The following is a 22,272-nucleotide window of genomic DNA, read 5'->3' as shown; positions in this document are numbered from 1 at the left end:
CTTGACAATGCCATCATAACTCAAGTGAACGCGCCTTGCATAACCCCAGGGTTCACTTCTCTGAAACAACCAGTGGGGACAATGCCCCCACAACTACCTCCGCGGTAGTGTGCTCAAGACTTGGCAGGAGCGGGATTTGAACCCACTCACAGCGCTTACAGAGGCTTTCAGCTCCTTCTTGCACCCCTACACTACCAGTCCTGGTCACACTTTGGCAACTTTGATTCTCCTATTTAACCTTGAGCATGTGAGTTAAACTTTAAAAGTCTTTTAAATGCTATTTCCACATCTGGGCTTGAACCCACAACCTTTAAGTGCAGTGCAGGGGCTTATGTCAGCAGCTCTTCCGCTGTGCTACTTCACCACACACTAACCAACCCTTTGTTTGTTTGGCATGAACCCACAACCTCAGACAGCAGGTTGGAGCCTGCAGCCCTTCAGTTGTTCCCTTGTGCTATTCAAGTACATGCCTCATTGTGTCCGTTTCTCATATTAGACCTTGGGATTGTTTACTAAACCTCAAAACTGTTTCAAAGTTTACAGTTTGAAGCCCTGACTGCAACCAAACCCTCCTTCTGAGAGAGCAGGTTTGAACTGAGGATCCTCCACACTTCAGCCTTCCTGCTATCTCCCTGCACTGTTCCACCACACACCTGTTGATGCTTTTGAATCCAACCTCAATTCTCATAGATTCTCAGGCTGGATTCCACAACACAACACACTTGTCTGCTGGAATTGGTTGAACAAAAATAAAAATCCATGTGAAAAAAATTACTTCTCACTGTTCTCAGGTCAAATATTTATGCAATTAAATGCGATTAATTTTGATTAATTAATTACAAAGCCTCTAATTAATTAGATTAATATTTTTAATCGAGTCCCGGCCCTAATTTCATATTAAGACTAAATGGTCCCTCCCTGCAGACAGAGAGGACAAAGTATGCGGACACCACGCTCCGAGTGAGGGTGGCTTTGAATGATGGCGTGCTATTGTTAACAAAGATGGACGTCTGATAAATGTTTAGCCGAGCACCGCACACACAGCATTCTCTTACTGTATTATTTCTTCCCTGGTGTAAGCTTTCATTTTCATTTAATCTAAATAATCCGTGACAAGAGTCTCCTTCAGCTCTCACTGTTCAATGCACAAAAACAACAATCTGCATGTTATTGACCTGATTGTAATCAGCTTTTATGATAGATGTAGATATATATTATGTTACATAGTATATTTTGAAAGGAGTCATGGTATATAATGTCCCAAACTTGCTAACACGTTTCAAAAGGACATTGCAGACAGGAGTATTTTAAAGAGCTTTATTAAATCAGAACTTGCTCAGCATTCTAATAATCATAATAGTAGATATTTGGCACAGTTACGTGTAAATTCTCATTTGCATCCGCCGAATATACAATGGCAGCAAGGAAAGAAAAACACTTTTGCATAGAAGTCTCCTCTCAGAGCGAATGAGGCATTGAGGGACAAGGGTTTGTGTCCATGGTAACTTTTAAATGCACACAACCTTCATTTCTACATAAAGACACGCTAATAAAATAAATGCGAAGTTCATTAGCATTCTACTATATTAGGTAATCAAACAAGATCTCCACTGGTTCCATAAATAAAGAAGTTATATACAATGTGACATTAGACGGGCGTTAATAGATACGAAGCCATGCAGTGAGTAGATAGAAGAAGGTTATTTGCAGATCCAGGACCAGTAGATTCACATCTGTTGATTGGAGCCAGGTGATGGGGACTCTGCTCGTCTTTATTCACAGCCCTTATTTGTCTGACTGAGAGGAAAACATCTGGACTGCTGTGCAGCTGTTACGAAGGGGGAGCAGACGTGGTCTCCCCCCTCTCGCCCCCCACCTCGCTGATCTCGAGTTTTTTAGTACAGGTAGTTCATTTAGAGCTGGTTTGGTGAGGATTTATTGTTCACAGCTCATCCAGTTAGTGCTCTCCCAGGTAGAACAGGAACATCTGACCTCAGGTGGAGAGGTTCCCCAGTCAGAGTTCATGTGGAACTAAACAGCCCGTTTTGAACCCAGTTCACGGGCAGCTCCTCTGATTGGTTGGTTTTCCATAAAGACTCGCTATTCCAGATGTGGAGCTAGTTTAATTATCAAAGGCACTTAAGTGATATTCATTTTTTTTTGCACTGCTCCCTTTTGTTCCATTTGTGTTACCTGAGTTTTCCCCTTAAAATGAAACACAGTAAAAGTGAACTTCATAAGCTTTAAACTGCAGCTTTTGGGGTTTCTATGGGTCTCTGATAGCATTACTTTGATAACTAACAATTCAGTTCTTTTATATCCTTAATTAAGGCACTGGAACAGTGTCTGGTTGGTGTGGTAGGGACCTCCCTAGTTAAGTGCTCATGACATCCACTAGAAAGGTCTCATCGGATCACAGGATCAATCAACAACATTGATTCATTGCTCTCGTCTCATCTTTTGTTTTAAAGCAGAAAAGTTCTTTTTGTTGTCATGGCAGACATCCATCGCATCAAAGTGTCAAAGACTTTCAACTAATGATCCGTGTCTTGATTATTATTTGGCTCATAAAATGTCAATTATTTCCTGAATGTCTTTATAAATGTCTTAAATCTGATCACCAAAACACAATTAATGATTGCAAAACCAAAAGGTTGCAGGTCACTTTTCTGTAGTCTGATGATGATCATGATACCCAGTTTCACTCTGAATGGGTTTCATCAGCAAGTCCGTGATGGTTTTTATAGCTTCATCTTGTGAGGTTTTATTTTTCCGTTTGTCCCTTTCTGCTGTGGTGCTATCAAGTCTCACAGTGTATGGTCCAGTTGTGACTGTGGGATCATGTCGCACTCTATGGTGGATTAGCTGCGCTTTGCGGTCACCTGCTGCCTCAGTTTCTCTCTTCTCTTCTTCTCCATCAGCCTGGAGAAGCAGAAATGAAGTGTTTTTGTGTGTATAGAATACAATGTCAAACACAAATCAAGTCAACACGTCAGTCTGTAAATTAAAAAAATCTTTGTCATCTTTAAATTTGCTTTGAAACTAACCTGACAGTGTTATTTAATCAAATCACCTTTTTCTTGTCGGATGGTTAATGTTCTGTTTGCACGACCGATCGATTGTTCCCGCATTAATAATAAAGAACTACTATGTAATAATGCAATGGCTGTGTACTCAGGCCGTCTTCTGGTCCGCTTTTCCCTCACCTGTGGTTTCGGGCCTCCACCAGCTCACTCAGTTGGTCCTGAGCGGCTCGCAGCTCCTCCAGACTCTGCTGGTACCCGAGGTCCCCTGAGCCCGACCTCTCCAGGAGGGACACCTGGTTGGACAGCTCGCTGGTTCGATCCCGCAGACGCTGGATGGTCATGTACATGTTCTCATCGTCCTCCTCCTGCGGCCACGGCGAGGACCCGGGGACAGCGGGACAAGCGTAAGTCGGCGGTTCTGAAGTGCAATGATTGCGTCTCTCTCTCTGCGTACCTTTGCATTGACGATCTCCACGTGGACCAGAAGTGATGCCAGCTCCAGCTCTTCGCTGTAGCTGTTCTTCAGAGGGATGCTCCTGTAGCCTGACAACGCACATCACACAACTAATTCAAACTGAAGAGACATATTTGCCTGAATGAATTAGTATTGGCCTAGTTTCAGGCCTGGGAGTCCCGCCCCTTCCAATGCAGACTGGCCAATGGGCAGCATCCGGCCACTACGCCACGCTTCCTTCATGATTCTGGCAAGATCAATGGATGCACTTACCTCTCTGCACTATGCTCTGTAGGCTTTAGCTTTCTTTATCTAAACTCACATTGTGGAGCATTCTGTCTGGACCTCTCTAACGCATAGAAGTGCTATTTATAGGCTTGTATATACAAGATATGGAGTGTTACTTTTACACTTTAAGCATGATACAATTCAGAAAATCCAACTGTGCCATGGAGGTCTAAGGCCCTGTTCAGAAATGGCCAACGCTACGATCAGCCGGTGCGTGTTGGAGGGGCGGGACTTAGCCGCGACAGGAAACGCAAGCGGGGTTTCACTTCACCTGTTCGTAGCAGGCGCACTGGGTAGGTCGCCTGTGCCAGGAAGTTGGGGTCACTGAACATGTCCTCCTCGAAGACGGTAAACCGCAGGAAGGAGAAGGTGGGGTTGTGGATGTCAAACACAAACTGCTTCTGCAGCCACACAGGGTTCAGTCCGTTATCAGCTGGGTGGGGTCAGGAGCAGAGGGTTAGCACAGAGACATGAGCACAGGGCACCGCGTGTCTCAGAGCCGCGTTCCTACCGACGACGTCCGTCTTGCACTTGCAGCTGTCGTAGTCGGCTCCACAGATCTCCACCTCCACGAAGGGACAGACGATGCTGCGGCCGTTTTTTGGGAGATGACGGGCTCCCAGCACCTGACCCGTAGACAGTGGACGGCATGTGGAAAGCAGGTACAACAAAGTCAATACGAAACTGCTTTTTAAATACTTGTACTCCTACGATGGGTCCGACCTGCAACTGGATGGTGATCGGCTCCACGCGTAAGGTGTCCTTGTCGAAAGGGTCGAAGGCCTCGTCCCTCATGACGTCAGGCTGTGGAACGAAGCCGCTGGCCCCTCCCAGCATGAACAGGGCCTGGTTCAGCTGCATGGGTTTATCTACACACACACACACACACACACACACACACACACACACACACACACACAGATTTATTCATAATCAGTTTTTATCATGCGATGGCTTTTTTGTCCGGACTGATTCCATCAGGGAACCGCAATAGCAACAATGCAAACAATACGGCATTTTGATTGGTCGACCCTAATACCAGAGACAAAATGTTAAAATGATTGTGACTTGAAAAATGTCTGAAATGAGGAAAACAAAGTACCTGCTCAACTCAACGTCTGATGTTTATCTCTCATCAATTCTATGTGTACTTGCTTTGACCTTTAGGGTGAACGTGCGCGCACACTCGCACACTGACCTGGGGTCTGGAAGTTGAGTGCGACCAGCTGGGAGCCACAGAGCCACATGGAGAGCGGGTCGTAGTTTGACGAGTCCAGCCTCTGCCCTCTGGGGTAAACCCTGGAGAGCTGGCGGCGATTGTACTGCAGGAAGCGTTTCCCTTTGCCGCGGGTGGCAAACTTCTCTGCCTTGGTCTCCGGGAAGGAGGACATGTCCCGGTACCACGCCCGCTCCGTCCCGATCTCTAGAAGCGGCGGCGAATCCCCCAAAAGAGATTTAAAGACAAAACTTGACGCAAAGAAAGCGAGGCGAGAGGCGAGGAGAGAGCGGTGTGGTCCTTACTGTCCTCGTTGAACGGGACGGGTCTGCAGTAGACCACGAGCTCCGACAGCTCCACCGCGATCTTCTTCCTCCTCTCCATTTGCTTCTCCTCCTGCATCTGTCTCCACAGAGGCAGGTCGATATTTCATCATTAGTTCCTCTTGAGAGAGAGCAACAATTGGCCATGTAGAATCGGTTGCGATTCCTAAAGACGGGTTCGCCGTGGCTTCGCCCCCGCACTGACCCGCGCGTCGGCGTTCTGAGCGGCCGCCCTGATCTTGGCGACCCAGCTGGCCACGTCCTCCACGCTGTCGGCCGCCACGTCCAGGGTCTGAACCGGGTGAGACGACAGCTGCTGGGAGTGGATGGTGAACACGTAGGGGCGCGAGTTCTTCCCGTCCTTATGCACCACTGGACACACGCAGGGAGACAGAGCTCTGTGTCAGGATTAAAGGACTAGATGGCAACCGGTTGTCTGCTCGTGGGACTCACCGACGTGGCACGTGGGCACGTCAATGAAGCCCTTCAGGAATGTTCCTAGAGGACTATTCTCTGTGGACTGACACAGCAAGAAATACACATGTAAATATTATTAGTGCTGTCAAACGATTCAAACGATTCATGATTAATCGCATTTATGACAGTTAACTCAAAATATATCACAATTAATGGCACATTTTTATCCATCCTAAATGTCCCTTCATTTATTTTTTTCCATAATTCGTTCTTCATTTTAATGCTCTAATCAACATGGAAAAGTGGATTGGCTTGCTTTATGCAAATGTTTGATTTTACTGAAAAACAACATTGCCAAACAGGCCGGTACAAAATAAAATGATTAAGTGCACATTTCAGGTAAACAAGGACTCAGCCTGTAGTGCAGTTAAACCATGGCTTAATATTTTCTCTTTTTCAAGTTTGCTGTGAACAAAGCAGTCAGGCCTCTTATTTCAGAAACAATGAACCGTAACAGTTAGGTTACAAATAAAAGGTAAACTTCTACTTCTTTGCTTTGTTGACATTTTCAGGCAACAGTCATCTGCATTAACGTTGTTAATAGCGCATTTAACTAATATATATATATATATATATATATATATATATATATATATATATAGGTCATTGGAAAAAACAAGCAGATCATTTGACTGAAGAATCCCAACTCACTGCGTCATCGATCTCTCTAGTGGGAGAACTGGGAACCTCCTCCACGTAGTTGGCGGGGAACCACAGCTGTTTCTTCCCCCCGTAGTCACCTCGCCACCTAAAGACGCAGGCGGGCGGTTCACGGCGAGCTGCTCTTATTGTGACGGGGGGCCACGTGGCGTGACTTACTCACCAGCTGCCCTCCTGCTTATCCACGTTCATGACCAGCGCCTGCTTGGGGAAACACAGCTCGTCCTCCCTCTGCGCTCGATAGTCGTACAGCGCTTTGACCGTGCACTGAAACGCAGCACACAGCGACAGCCTCTCCGTTTTAGATACAACCCTTCGGTGCGTTCATTTACTTTTTTCTCTTCCTTTAAAACTTATCTGAGAACACAGAAATTGCAAAAACTGGACCCAGTACAACTGAATGCTGGGTGCTGAAAAGTAGAGTTACGCTATTAGTCCTTACATGAGTAGATTGCACAACCAATATTACAGAGTACATTACAGAGTACAGAGTATTACAGAGTAATTCAGATATTTACTATACGGTAGTTCTCCAACTGCTCCTGCTGCTATGGGTTTCACATCTAACAATCATTACAAAGTCTTATAGCCATATTACCTTACAGGATGATTCATCATTTGCTAAAAAAAATGGTAATCATTGAATAAGTTAACAATGTAGCTCCAACGACCCAAAAGGTCTCACTTACCCGTGCTGTGGGCATCTTGTTGGCCTCCACATAAAAATGAGGGCTGCGGACCTCATACAGAGCCCCGTAGTCAAGGTCCTGAGAAATACACAACAACAACTGCTGCAGTCTAGTGACGTTGAAGTCAATCGGCTGTTTGATTTGAATAAAATGAAATGCGTCACAGCATGGCATGTCTACCAGAAGGAAACTCTTATTTCAAAAAGTTATAGTTCCTTATCTTGTGAATAAAAAAACCTGAGAAAGTCAGAGTGTAGAATTCCATTGAAAGAAGAAAACACATTGTATGCCACAAATCATTTCCAAAATGATTGTATTGGATTATCATATGGAATATAAATAAGAGTAGCATGCGGAAAAGGTCACAGAGGTCACAGGACACTCCGTAGAAAGAGCATTTTTAATGTACAGGTGTTGGGACTCACGGCGGTGCCCATGCGGTCCAGCGTGTCCTCGTTGATGGGGTACCGCAGCCTCATCTTGCGGTACAGAGGATGTTTCTCGTAGTAGCTCACGAGGTCGACGAGGCTCTCGAACTCCGCCGAGCTGCCCAACATGAAGAGGCGGCCTTCCTGCTGAATGCGACAGTGCTTGATCTTCCCCTCCGCCCTGAGGGGGGTGAGACGGACGCAGACAGGTGACGACGCGCCACGGCGGCCGAGAGGCGCTTTCAGAACCGTGGGGGGGGGGGGGGGGGGGTGGGGGGGGGGCGCGGAGCCTCTTCTACCTGAAGGAGATGGCGTAGGAGTGGCTTTCGCTGCGCTTCCGCACCAGGAAAGCGCCGTCCCTGGGGACGCGCATCAGCATGTGCTCGGCCTGGACGCGGGTCAGACTGGAGTGGTACCACCTGGAGGGCACAACGCCGGGTGGATTCACTACATCTGCGCCACCTTTTACTTCGCTCGCCAAAGACACGCGGTGTGCGGCGCCGGGGGGGGGTTCCCTTACTCTCGGCTCTCGTGGGCGTTGGGCTGAGGCACGGGGCCGCACAGCCTCATCTCGAACTCGTTGCAGCGCAGGGGCGTGTCTCTGTAGTGGCAGATGAGGCGGTAGAGGCTGTCGAACACCAGGTTGTCGGTCAGGTAGAAGCGGGTGGAGCCGGACTCCTGGCGGGAATGGATCCTGCAGTGCTGGACGCGCCCAGAGCGCCTGGAGAGAGGGAGGGACATACGGGGGGGAAGGGGGGGGGGGGGGGGGGGGGGGCGTTAAGAGCTCCAATCGGGCTGAAAAGTGACAAAAACTGTCAATAATTTCGCCCAAATTGCATCACAGGTTATGTCGTGTTTCTGCACACGAGGTGAGTGACAGGTGCACACAGCTAAGAACAATATTTAATTAAAAACATCCAAAAATGTGTTAAATATTTGTTAAAATAACATTTAGGTGTGCCTTTTTTCCATGGCGTGAATACAAGTTATTTTTACCCATTCTTTGATAGATTCTTCAATGACTAATAAGGATTTGACTGGTCTGCATGAGTATAGTACAGTACTTCTACAGTCTACTGTACTGCTACGATCACATTTGTCTGACCTTTAACCTTCTACATAAATCCCACTTCTCCTTTTTTCTTTTCCTCCCCTGTAAAAAAGTCCGGTCCCTTCTACTTTGAGAGAGACGTCCTGTCAACTATTACCGACCAGAAGGAAAGGGTGTAGTCCCCGACAAACGTCTCACTCTCCCGGACCAGGAAGGTGCCGTCTTTGGCTCCGCCCTCGCAGTAGTCCTGCAGGAGCTTCTCCGCCACCTGTCGACCGTCGCGACCTCCACCCAGCTTCCCGTGGAACCAGCGCTCTGCACAGTGCTGCTCGTTATTGTTACACTCCTGACCGAATACACCAAAGAGCAATTGAGCGTCATCTTAATACTCTTAATACTCCCCCCCCCCCCCCCCATAACTGAACGTAACCGCCTCCCCACCTCTTTCCCTTCGTCGTCCTCCTCTTCCTCGGCCGTCTGGTAGTGGGACGTCTCCTCTGAGTAGTAAATCTTATTACTGGTGAGGACGAAATAGTGCGGCGTCCACGTCTGTGAGTCACACACAGAAAAAAAAAAAACAGCGTTCAGCAACGCGGCAGGCGGCGTGCGCGCGGTGCGTAACAACCAATGCACACGCACGTGGTCGATGGGGTCCTCCAGGTAAAGGATGCCGTTCTTCAGCGAGTTGCTGATGTCGTTCTCCGAGTAGCTGGCTGAGGACACCTCCTCGTACGGCGTGCCTTCCACCAGCTTCTTGTGCTGCGACAACAGGGATGAAGCGTCGGGATGAGTGTCAGCGTGGGAGCGCTGTGAGCGGCCCCTCGGAGGTGGGCGTTTGGTTCGTGTACCTTGATGAGGATCTTCCTGCGGAGCTGGTGCGGCGAGGGGAGCTCCTCCGCGGTGTTATCGACCGGCTTGGTGAGCAGCAGATCTCCAAACACCTTCTTGAAGTGCGTGGCCATGTTCCTCTGCTGCACCACGCTGCAGTGGTCCTCGATGGACAGGATCACGGGGTAGCTGCACAAACACACAAACAGGCGTGACTCCCCCCAGGAGGAGGCCTTGTTTTCACCGGCGGAGGGGTAAAAAGCTTACTCTGATGTGACGAAGGCCTGTTCTTTGATGGTGTGCAGCACATCCAGGAACTTGATCTTGGAGGTCAACGTGTGACCGTGGTAGATGATTGGCAGGTCGTCAGGTCCGTCCCAACAGTCCACTGAGGTCGGAAAACAGAAAGGAACACGCAAACAGGTGTGACCAGCATGTGAGGAAGTATCATTTTCTGGTCAGAAGGAATCAAATGCAGCAGACTGTTACGTTCAATGCAGCGGCAGCCCATCCTGAGGCAGCGGGCGTAGGCTTCCAGAGACGACTCACTGGAAAACTGGTCACCTGTCAGGTAGCTGAGCAGAAGACAACGTGGAAACAAGTTTAAAAGAGCAGCGGTCGAGGAGATTTAATTACAATATCGAGCAAGGTGATTGTTGATTTAATGAATTAGGTCAATAGTTCCTTCAATAACCTGTTCCTTTTCCTACACATTTAAAATGGAGACAGAAAATAATTGGATTCTTCTTTCTTTATTAATGACAAAGTGATCAGTCGATTCAGTAAGCTCATGTTGGATTTTCTACTTCTAAGTAAAGAATTGTTGGCATTACATTCAATTTAACTGCTGTTTTTTGCAGAAGGAAAAGAAACATTGACTCCAAAGTGAGTCACTCTGGTCCCACTTGCTTAAAAATCGATCCTTTCATAAGCAGATTTTCCTAAACAAGGCACGTACAAATCACTGTTAGTACCTTGAAGTCATCAAGATCCCGGTAACGGGACTCCTGACACAAAGATATGGACTTTTAGGAACACCCGAGACCCAGATGTTGAGACCTACGTGTTGTGTGAAGAGGAGATCCAGTACTGCGACAGCGGCCTTTTCATGTCCTCAGCAACGACAGGCGCCAGGCGAGGGTCACACACAGAATTCTCCTTGGAGAACAGGAACGTCAGGAACTGGAATACAAAGCAAAGTGATCAGATGGGGGGAAACACATCCCCGCAGCTTTTCTCCGGCGGGTTCTCCGGTTTACCTCGTCGAGTTGCAGCACGGGCTCCGGCTGCGCTCCGCCCCTCATGTACCCCGCGAGGAACTCTCTGACGCGACTCAGGTCCGACGCCCAGGTCTCCTGAGACCGGCCGGAGAAAGAAGTGAGCACAGAGCAGCTTCAAAGAGAGCAATGCCTGCGCCTTGTAGTACCTTCTGGTCCATCTGTAAAAACTTCTGGAAGTCGTACAGGGAGATCTGACAAAGCGCCGGCCTGTCAACGTTCCTACAAACGAGATGTCACGCGGCAGGAGTGAAGGTTAAAGAAAGGTTGACACTGGCTAAGGGAGCGGTCTTCACCGAGGAAGAGGAGGCGGTGGAGGAAGGCACTCACCGCAGTGGGAAGGAGAGCTCCAGCTGCTCAATAATCTGGGAACAAAAAAAGGGGGAGGGACCAGGTGATGGACGGGTGAGCGGGGGGGTGCGAGTGCAGAAGGTCTCGAAAACACAAACACAGTGCTGGGGAGTGAGTCGGATGTAGAAAAACGGTGCTTTAAACTCGTCCATAACTCCATTTCAGAGGGAATTACATCTGATGGGGGACGTTAGCGGCTGTGTGTTTAGGGGCTGTAAAATGAGCATTTCATATCTCTCATCCAGTATTCCCAAAATGAATAGCAGCACGTGGTTGCTGTTGAAAACCAGAGTGTAATCCAGAGTTTACAGAATATAGAAGAGCGTGCAAAGTTACAGATAATAATGTTGAACCATAAGATAATATACATAAAAACCAAATACTATGGTAGGCATCAACGTAAAGAGTACAACAAGCACATGGTCCTTTTCTCCCACTGTGACACGACGGCTTTTTACGCAAGCAAAGGTTTTGAGGACTTCTTCCAAACACTCACAGTCTTCTGAGCGTCAAACATCAGCGTTCTGTAGAGCTGGGAGAAGTTGGGGTAGGACAAGTCGCTCCTGGCCTCCACCTCCTTTGTGAACAGGGAGAACGAGAGTCAGCGCATCCAGGGGGCCGACGTTCAGAGAGGCTCAAATGAAATGAACTCTGACCTGCAGCTTGTCTTTGAGGAAGCGCGTGTTGGGCACTCTGTAGTTGACCTGAGGCATCAGAGCTTTCACGTCCTTCACTGTGATGCTGGAACAATGGACAAGAGAGGGGAAGGTTCAAAGGAAACATACACGGGGGAAGCAGGAGATGGCGCTCTTTGCTTTTAAAGAGCCAACGTCACTGCGAGGATTCTACATTGAGAGACTGAGGTTAGAAGGTGAAACGTCTTGTGCTGGACACAGAGGAGAGCTGGCCACTTACAGGATGGCATCACTCAAGCACCCACTCCTCAGAATCTAAATATCCTTATACTAAAAATAGGTTTGGAAAAAAACAGCTGTTCTTTATAGAAATTGAGTTGAAACGTGACGCGTTTGTCGAGCTTAAAAGTCATTGACAAAACCTTGTTGTGGTGCATTTAGCAGCTGTTCTGGAGCTTCTTCATGGTGTCACGCGCTGGTCACCAGCTGTCACGGGATTTCAATTAAACGTTCAAATTCCCATTTTCTTCTGAGCACGTTCATGTCCACGGTGGCTCAAGAGATTAGCTCACAATGAAGAATAACACTTTGAGCTTGATTTTTAAGCCAAAACCCGGTTCTGGCCAACTGGGCAAACTCCATCGGGAGAAAAGATGTAAATCAATAGCACAGCTCTTTAACAGATCTAGTTTTTGTTGTATTAAAAGAGCGTATTTGCAGCTTCTTCTGCGGAGTTGCTAATGCCTTTACCTCAAACAACACATGGATAATGAATTTTACTGATTTACAAAACACATGCGGCTGAAGGAAGAAGGCGAGAGGCGGGGAGAGAAATGATCCAGGTCAATGCGCCGGGGCGATCTGCTTGGGGTCAACGACCGCAATTTACTGCCAGGTCTTTTTCCTCCCTCCACCCGCTCCCCTCTGTCTAGCTACTGTTACTATTTTCACAGGAGACAGGAAGTTGCCCTCTCCCGGCCCATCGCATCACTTCCTGCTCCTTATCAGGCCGTGGCAGGCTGTTTGTCCTGCGGCGGCTTCCACCCAAAACAGAAGGCCGGATTTATTAATGCGAGCACGGGAGCAAACCGGTGTGGGATGTGTGTGCAGGTTGAGGTCATCGCAGAGCCCTGACAGGGGTGTGACACACTCTGTCATAACATCTGGATCGGGTTTAACCGCCACGTGCCACCTGCTGCGAGGGGCCCGCCCAGCGGGCATCCATCCCGGGCGGCTGTGGGAGCTCTGATTGGGTGTTGGCGTGTTGGTGGCGAGTCACCCACCTGCCCTCGTGGGTCCGGTCCATGGCCTCAAACTGCTTCCTCAGCCACCTGCAGGGGTGTGTGTGTGTGTGTGTGTGGGGGGGGGGGGGGGTGGAGAGAGTATGGTGGAGAGCAAGGGAACACTTTTCATACCACATTTCCACAGAAACATGCTTCATCCAGATGTGCAGGTACATGTGTGGGCAGACATGCATACATTCGGATTTAATTGATTTTTGAATCACCGGAGTCATCCAGTTGATGGCAAATAGGGTGATGCATATGCTACAGCCAGTGTTATGTTTGTCCATTCTGGGCTACCGTAGAACAACGCAGCAAAATCCATGGAGATGACCCGCCGTATGTGGAGTAAACATCCCTATTTTAGAAAAATAGGGATACCAGCGCAAATACCACCCTTATTTTCAGCTGATTATACACTATATACTTCTATTCCACTTCTGCCAATCTCTGGCCAAATTTCTACACACTATACCTTTAACATAAAATAAAGTGTAAATGTATTTTATAACATTTGTACACAAAAAGTGAGAAGAATTCCAATTATAGTTTGACTTAATACAGAGAATTTACTTTACACAGACTCTGTATTTGTCCAACCTGGTCAAATCTGTTGAATCTTAAGAGACCAAATTAGCTATTTAATTTCCTCTGACCTTTTCCAGACTTATACTGCTCACCTTATGTCCACAGCCGCCTTATATTCTCCTGCTCGCACCACAGAAGCCAAACCTGCCCCCGCACATTCATCTCGAGTCAATATTTTCATCCCAAAAACAAATGTTTGTCCTCTTCTCCAACCAGCACCTCCCTTTCCCACCAGGTCACTACCTCTTTTGATGCATCCAGATATCATTTCATCACATATACGCCGGGGTAGGATTGTACTGGGTCATTTATGAACACTCAAATAAATAGTTCAGGGATGAAGGTTTATAACTTGCCCACAAATTGAGGAAAACTGACCAAAACAGTCATACTGCTCATTAGAGTTACTCGATTCATTGTTTTAATGCTGAAATGTCTCAAAGACATTCATTTTCCAATCATAGAAGAAGACAATGGCCAGCAAACATTCATGTTTGAGTAGCTGCTTCTGGTTATTTGTTTTGCTTAAAGAAGTTACTTTGACCAAAGTTGTTGCCGAATCGTTTTCCGTTGATCAAATTCACTACTGGTTCCAGTGCTGGCAGCCTGAATAACACTGGGAGCCTTCTTTTAAACGTTCAAACCTACCCAAGGTCAGTTTACATTATGGACAAATAAGATAGACAACGAGGTACTCCTTTTACCCTCCTGTTACCTTCACATTTACTAACACCTTTTACCATTGGGGTCAATTTGACCCCAGCGATTTAAACACCCAGAAAATGATTATAATTATATTTTTCCCCAGGTGTATGTATTTGGAACTTTGTGCTAGTTTGTTGACGTACTTAAATAGCGCAGTCAATAAAAAAAAAAAAGAAGACACCAACCCCCTTAAACATCCGGAAAAACCCGTTAAGCGACTATGGAGAAATATGCAGATCAGAATAAAATGTGAATAAAAAATGACTCTAAATCTTTCTTTAGAAGTAAATTTCAGTTGAGAGAGAGAGAGCAGAATAATAAAGCACCCAAAGCACCAAGATGAACGCTTTAGAAGACTGCTGGTCAGGTGGTCAGTCTCACAGTAGCCCCTCGTGCAGCAGAACACGGCGACACCCACCTGTCTATCTGCTGCGGTGCAGGAGCTCTCTGGGTGTCCATCATCAGCCAGTTGAGCCCAGTGATCCACATGTTGACCTCCTCTTCACTGAAGGCTGCAAAGAAACCCCGTTAACATGCATTGGCTCTACGTCTTCATTATGGGTCGGGAATATAATAATGTCAGCAAAGTAGTGGATGAATAATGCTAGTGAGCTGTCATTCCACACACACACCAAGGCATTGAATCATTCCACACTACACTACAGTAACTCTCATCACGGACAAAAACAACAGGCACGGACATGCACCTTCCTGGCAAACATTACCATACCACTACAAACATCCTCACTGACCCGAGTGTATCAGTACTTCTACTCGTGTGTAAGGGCTCCTTCATACAATCAAGCATCGTAAAATAACAAATTATTGTATCCTTGAAACATGCTGAAAACACATATAACATATGTTCTCAGATTGATAGGCAGAAGGTTCTAGAGAGTAGCAGTTAAAGTTAAATTGGTAATCACTTGTACACACACACACACACACACACACACGCAGGTCTTTATGCACACTGACCGGCCACGCTGAGCGTCTTGAGGCGAAACTCCAGGCCGTAGAGCACGATGAAGCAGTGGGCGGTGTCAAGTTTACGGGCCTCCTCCGGGTAGCGCTCAAAATCACGGGAGCCTTTCCCCAAACGCAGCTCCCGGATCTCTCGTATGTCCACTGGAGGAGGCAGGAAGGAAGGAAGGAAGGAAGGAAGGAAGGATAGTGTTGCATGAACACAAATATGCACACAACCATGAATCACAGTTTGGCACGTTGTTCGCTTCCCTGCCAAACACGCAGAGATGTTCTGCCAGAGAGCTCAACCAGTGTACTGTGTGTGTGTGTGTGTGTGTGTGTGCACGAAGCCAAAAAACAGACGGACAAACATTTCAGCTGTCGGTGGCAGGATGCTCCAAAAGTCTGAAGAGGTTCTCAACAGCAGGCAAACAAACAGACACTTTTTGTAGCTCGGCCTGCAAGTGTTTTAGAGAAAAGAATCCATAAAAGGTTCACCTCAGAAGTCCTTTCAAACCTTGACGGAGTTGGTTAAAAAAAAAAAAAAAACTATATCATGGTTTTAAAAGTACATCTCAAAATTGTCAAAGACATCCATCTGGATGCAGAATGAGTAACTCTATTTAGTTTTCTATCAAAATATATCTCTTGATAGATGTGTTCTGCTCCAAATATATATTTTTGTCCTAAAATAATTGTTAAAATAGTAAACATTTGTTTAATTTTTGACAGGATTTTAGAAAAAACCTTGTCAAGGACTGTCATCTGAAGACTTATTTTCTTATCTTTATTTAAGGTGGTTTTTCCTTAATCGTGCATTGACACAGCATTCAAATAACACTATTCAAGTCTTTATTAAGGAGTATTTGTATAGATTATAGCATAAGTAAGGCAGGTTATTCTGGTGTTTGGTGTGTGAATGCCAGCGCGTTAAGGATAACTGAGCCTTGTTTGTCATCTGTTCAACAGCTCTAGCGTCTCCTCGCTATATTCTTCTTACTTTAAAAAAAAACTCTGCGGGTTTAATCAAAGCCTTTCTACATCTAACAAGGAATCCACACACACTCGCAGCGGAAGGGTTAACAAGGGGGTGGACGAGTCGGGCGACGTAAACTCTGCTTCGACACCTGCAGCGGTCGACGCACCCACCGAGAAAACGTATTGACACAGCAGATGTCTTGTGCAAACACACATAACCGTGCTCTCATAGATGCTCCGGCATTCACACACCAAACACAGGCCTCCCACAGCACATGCACACAATTGACCTGAATGCGCCCCTTGTGAGCCTCCGTGCTATTTTCTTCCCCGGGCAAAACCAAACAGGAATATTATAAGAGAACACAGACGGTTCATATGCGAGTGCCCCCCCCCCCCCCCCCAACAGGTAGACACAGAGCAGCCTGCCTGCTGTTCCTCGGCAGGTTGCATACAATCCTGGATGAAGGAGCCGAGGGGGTCTGGTTCCTATCTGAGGCTCCTGCATGTGCAGACGACAGGGAGTACGTTTGGCATCGGATTAAGACGGAACGTCCGTTATCTTCGGACGGAGCCGTGTGCGTGATTGAGCTGGACGGCGGTTTAAGAGCTGGATGAAGCAGAGGAAGGCGTAGCCGGATCTGACTGAGGTCTTGCCCACTAATGACACGCTCTGTTATACGCCTGTGAAGGGAAACACTTTGAACTAACGTTGTACTTTCCTGCAGCAGAGCGCAACAACTGTGATGACTTAAAGGACGTGTCCAATGACGTGCTATATTCCTCTCATAGTCCCGCTTTTACCAACACGTACACCCACTCGAGCGCCAAATAAGGATTAATCTGCATCTGAAAATAATTCACAACAAATGGACTATTTGGTCCCGTTAAGTCATGTGTGATGAGAACCAACCAGGTGTTTTAGCATATAGCTGAGCTAGGATTTTCTGTTCATTAGTAGCCAATGGGCTTGGGGCTAAGAGCCGCAGACAGGAAGTTGGTTTTTGGTGTTTTTCAAAGGATCTGTTGACATTCTTTAATTGGAAGAATAAACCTTCCAAAAGGGCCGTCTGGTTGCAAAGTTTCAGAGGGGAAAAAAGCTGCAGAGCATCTGGACCCATATCTATTCAACTTTTTTAACATTCACAACCGCAGATCCCATAAAACTGAATATTCCAAAACATTCATCTGCTTATTGCAAATCCTCTATTTTGAATGGATATTTCCTGTGAAAAATAATATCTCAACAGTTTATCTTGCTGGATGAGAGTCAATGACTTAAATGAAGCTGAGACAGCTGTTTTCAAGGAGAAGGTTCATCTCATGGATGCTCTGTGTTTCTCACAGACATTTGATGAATGTAATTAAATAGAAAAACAAATGCACTTTTGGATAATCACAGACACACCAGGCATGATTCCTCCGGCCTTTAACACTGGTGCATGGTGGTGGTAAAGACACACAGGGCTTCTTCAAAGAATCGGCCTGATGTCAGAGGAAGTCACACAGTGGGCCAACTGGAGACACATCAGAGTAGAAGATACTGCCAGCAGTCTCACACAAAGGAAGAAACTCAATCATTGTCAGAGAACTTGGCAAACCAAGTGTCCATCAGTCTTCAGTGAGCTCAATGCCTGCACTGAATGAAAGGACCCTGAACGCACCGTGAGTTGGGTGCACTGCTGACCTGAAACCACCAGCCGTGGATAATTGCAGTGCATTTCCAGTGAAACAAACTGTTCTTGGTGCAGCTGGTGACATCACTCCCGACCAGATGGCAGAAGTCTACTTGGAGTTTATAAATCACAGGGAAGCCGAACGATGGGAGACGAGAATGAAAAATAAGCACGAGGGCGGGTCATAAAATGGACAAAGGGAAAAGGGAAATGACTAGGGATGAATAGAGAGGGACATCACTGTCCCCAACCTATTCCGAGTTCTTAGAGAGGGAATTTTTGAATAAGTGACAGCCCTCACCTTTTTTAGTGGCAACTCAAAGCAGCAGTTTTTTTTTTTTGGAAATGGCTATTATAAAGTATCAAACATGCAGAAATAATCACATTTTATAAGGTTGGCGCGAGCTAATGAAGCAGCGCCTCATTTTGTGGTCCATGTCTCTGCTTCCTGCAGAAGATGCTGGACCTTTTGTTCTCCTGCAGCCAGCCAGTCCTTCCAATCTGAGACGGGAAGCAAGACACTCCCTGATAACCCCACACTTCCTGTTCCTCGGGCTTTAATACCTCCGCTGTTTGCCAAGGCGCTCATGTCAAAGACAAACAGCGCAGCTCAGGGAGAAACGTTATGTCCGGGCAAACGGCAGGAGGAAAAAAAACAAACGGGCAACAAAAACACAGGAAGGAAAATCAGGAGAGAGAAGGGGGAGGCGAGACCAGACAGAGCGATGCGGCCATTCAGATAAATGTGAGTTACATTTCTCAGAACAAAAGAATCAAATGATGGACCTGGACTTCAGATTGAAAGTGAAAGCAAATAGACTCAGAGAGGGACACGGGAGGTCAGAGACGACAAAGGGTGTTTAGTGGGGGGAGGAAACTGGGAGAAGCACAGATGGGGGAGGAAGATGGAGGGAGGGGAGGGAGGAATAAGTGGGTAGTTGAGAGATGGAGCTGTGGGAGATCAAGTGAAGGGGAGACCTGCTGAGCTCCTGGAATGTGCCCCTGTGTTTCTCCACAGGGCGGCCCCCCCCCCCCACCACCACCTTTTTGAAGGGCCGCTGGTGGCTTATGGTGGTGTGGGTGTCGTCCCCTTGGAATCTCCGAGGGCTTTATGACTACGGATGAATAATCTTAAGTCTAATGACCCTCCCCGAGCAGAAACTACACCTACATCTGTGCCGCTGCCACGTGCCATGGAGCGTTCAGAGGGGGGGGGGGGGAAGCGCACATAGATTAAAAAACAAGAGCAACTGAACGTCCTTCCACAATTGACCCCCCCACCCTGGCGTCGACTCGGGCTGAGGACGATGTTTACTTAACTTTAAACCACCGATTGCCAGACCGCCTCGTTGCAGCTGCCCCACATTCAAAGAGTTTGCCTTTGACTGATCACCCAACAACAGGCTACAGTCAGGGGAACGATGTCGACACCTGGGATTCTCTGAAAGCTCCTTTGTCGCTCACCTGTGTGCAAGTGGGCGAACACGTTTTCCTCCCGTTATCATGTCATCAAAAGTGAGGACTAAAAGAAGATGGCGAAACAAACCTGGCAGCAGTGAAAACGATTCCTGTCTCACAGGGGGAGGAGCCGGCCTCTTTATTTTTTTTTTCTCCACTTGTTTCCCCCCCCCCCCCCCCCCCTCACACGGAGGAAGCAGAGGTCAAAAGGAGGGCCCTGGCTACTTGTACTTCTTACAAGCTCAAGTGGTGTTCGGACGTGGGGAGAGTTCTGGTTTCAGCCACGTGGTTCCTAGGCAACCATCACTTCTCAACGCGAACGCAGATAACACACAAGACAATTCTTGAACTTCCATCCAGATGTTGACCTAATAGGTCCTTTCTTTGGCCTTTCGGCCACAACGCAGGATGGAGTTCGCTCATCTGTCCTGTTGATTCTTTGGCGAAGAATATTAAATATAATAAAAAGTTGAATGCCAAATTGTTTAAGTAGACCAGATTATTTTTCATTGAAAGTGCATAAAGTGCGTATCTGAGCAATGGGAGAACAATTAAGCGAAAAGTCGAAAATTCTGATTTAATAAGGAAAGTACTGGATCACATGTCTGAGAAACAAGACTGAGTCGCACCAGGCAATCACAACAAACGGTTCCTATCTGACAGTTCTCCTTCCAACAGAAACATTTGGGCCGACACTAAAAGAGTTTGGGTGTTTTATATTCAGTCCATGTGCGAGCACAAAACGCTTTTTCTAACTGACCCCTAACCGCGTGAAGCATTGCAGACAATCCTATGTTATGTGTTGATATTGTTAGTCATAAACCTGTGAAACGTCTGCTGCCACTCCACAACAAATAACATGATCGTTTGTGGTGGTGAAATATTGCTCTCAAATTTAATTTTCTTCTTGGCAGCACATATCTGTTTGAAATTTGGGTTTGCCTTAATACAGTTGTCCTCCATGTGGGGTCATAATAAGTTTTATCTAATAAATAACAATAAAAAATACTTTGAATTCGTTCTAAAAATCCAACAAATAGAAATAATCTGCGAAAGAATGGTTTTCTTTGGTTCCACCAACCTGTGATTAAAGAAGAAGTCACCAACACGATTTGATTTTTTTTAAGGGGCCACAAACCAAAAAGTTGCAAACTGCAACTGCACATGGGGACAAAGAATATGTCCCCCGGGGTTCTGTTTGTGACTGTCAGCGCCTTCTCTGACACTCCAGTCTGACTTCTCACCATCTTTGGATACTAAATCTAAAGTGAAGGATGTGAGGAAGAAACGAGTGTATACATGATGCACGTGACTGAGAGACAACCCGGATGTCTTCCATGCATGAATGAACTATGAGCCCCGCAGGTCCACTCAGTATTCACCCTTTACAAATCAATACTCACCCTCTCCTTCTATTTTCTCGGGGTTTCGGCCCCACGCTATCTGCCGCATGTCCTGCTTTATCTGGAAGGTTCTCCTCTCGGGCCGCTGGGACTTCTTCTGGTAGAAGAGGGTCATCACTGTCCCCATCGCGAGGCTGTGGAGGATGCGTGGACCGACCTCCGTCCAGTCCGTCGCCCGGGACGCTGTGGCCGGACCAGGAGACCCCGCGGGGCCCCCGGCGGCCCCCTCGGCACAGCCGTTGTACCTGGCTGCACACATCTTCAGTGCATCGCGGCACGCACACCTTGCAGGACGACTGGGGTGTGGGGACAGGGTTGCACGTTAAAATCCCTTTAATCCGCAAAGGCACTATTTGTCCAACATGTCCAAACCACCGGGGACAGGAGGGGACGGTCAATGGCAGGTAAAACAATTGGACAACCCAAAACTGCAACGCAGATATCCCTCTGGAGCAGGAACCCAGAAGTCAGATGTGAGTGGTCCCCTGGTTTCTCTGGAGGGGGGGGGGGGGGGGGGCGGTATCTCCGGGTTATCCTTTCCAGATGCTTCAAGCAGCGCACCAGCTCGGGAGCTCTCCCCGCCGCTGGCCTCGGGTTTCCATTCCGCGAGTGTCCTCCTGCTGCTCCTCGCTTCGCCGCTCACTGAACTCCGCGTCCCCCGGGCGGACGAGACGTGTCCGTCTCAAGACTCCTGCGAGGACGAGTGGGACGAAACGCCGGAGGGGGGAGAGAGAGAGAGAGAGAGAGAGAGAGAGAGAGAGAGACCACGGAGCGGTGTCTCTCCCATCCGCCGAACCGTTCTCCTCCCCCTCCACACACTCCTCCTTCCTGGGCACGTTGCACCGCCGACGGGATGCCTTGTCCTACTCGGTCGTGGTGGAGGTGGCCCGCGCGCTGTGAGGGAGTCGTCGTCCCCCCCCCCCCTCACACCCCCCGCGGTGCCTCGAACCGGGATCCCCCGCTGACGTCTGCTCGGTCCGCGCGTCCGCGCCGCTCCGACGCCGGAAGGTTCTCGAGAGGAAATCAAGGCTGGCCGACAGGAAAAAGCTCCTGTATACTGTAGTTTACGGGAGAATGAGAGGAGGACGAGAGCAGAGCGACCTCGGCCGGTCTCCAGGAGACCTGCAGCTCCGGTGGAGGGGACACTAGCGGGGATTGGGGAGGTCAAGAGGTCACGCAGGGGTTAAACGCGGAAAGCTGCCCCAACAAATTATCAACGCTGATTCTGTTTTTGTGCGTGAGATCCACAGTAAATAAGAACAATTCTTTAATAACAAGAGTAACACGTATATGAATAGGTCATGAATTAAATCAGCAACTAATAATTCTAGACCCAATTCTAACTGTATTTGTTTTGTTAAACCGAAATTCAATGAACATTTGATATTAATATATAACTACAAATGTGTAGGCAAAGTGCAGATACCAGGTGTACCTTCATCCTGGTGATTGACTGGCTACGAGCTACTTGGCCCCCATCTAGATATGAACAGCCTGCAAGGTACCCTTAAG

General features: G+C 47.6%; 1 protein-coding gene across 1 annotated transcript; it reads right to left on the bottom strand.

Moving 5' to 3' along the window:
- Positions 1–1,303: 1,303 nt before the first annotated feature.
- On the bottom strand, positions 1,304–21,274 carry LOC119216496 (1-phosphatidylinositol 4,5-bisphosphate phosphodiesterase gamma-1-like). Its single transcript, XM_037469404.2, has 32 exons — positions 20,761–21,274; positions 15,258–15,407; positions 14,698–14,791; positions 12,987–13,034; positions 11,725–11,809; positions 11,565–11,645; positions 11,048–11,082; positions 10,867–10,939; positions 10,700–10,795; positions 10,504–10,622; positions 9,930–10,015; positions 9,708–9,828; positions 9,461–9,629; positions 9,252–9,371; positions 9,054–9,161; positions 8,774–8,958; positions 8,082–8,282; positions 7,861–7,980; positions 7,559–7,742; positions 7,134–7,211; positions 6,608–6,711; positions 6,436–6,532; positions 5,761–5,827; positions 5,513–5,679; positions 5,290–5,386; positions 4,967–5,191; positions 4,492–4,637; positions 4,280–4,394; positions 4,040–4,201; positions 3,481–3,569; positions 3,207–3,391; positions 1,304–2,922 (listed from the first exon to the last, which is right to left on the bottom strand). Exons 1-32 carry the CDS (start codon positions 21,017–21,019, stop codon positions 2,862–2,864), a joined length of 3,927 nt encoding a protein of 1,308 aa, XP_037325301.2. The 5' UTR covers positions 21,020–21,274; the 3' UTR covers positions 1,304–2,861.
- Between the last annotated feature and the right edge of the window lie 998 nt (positions 21,275–22,272).

The sequence above is a fragment of the Pungitius pungitius genome, chromosome 7 (genome assembly GCF_949316345.1).
Source record: "Pungitius pungitius chromosome 7, fPunPun2.1, whole genome shotgun sequence".
NCBI classification, from domain to species: Eukaryota; Metazoa; Chordata; class Actinopteri; order Perciformes; family Gasterosteidae; genus Pungitius; species Pungitius pungitius.
The sequence above is the reverse complement of the archived record's forward strand: the minus strand, read 5'-3'. Positions and strand labels throughout refer to the sequence as shown.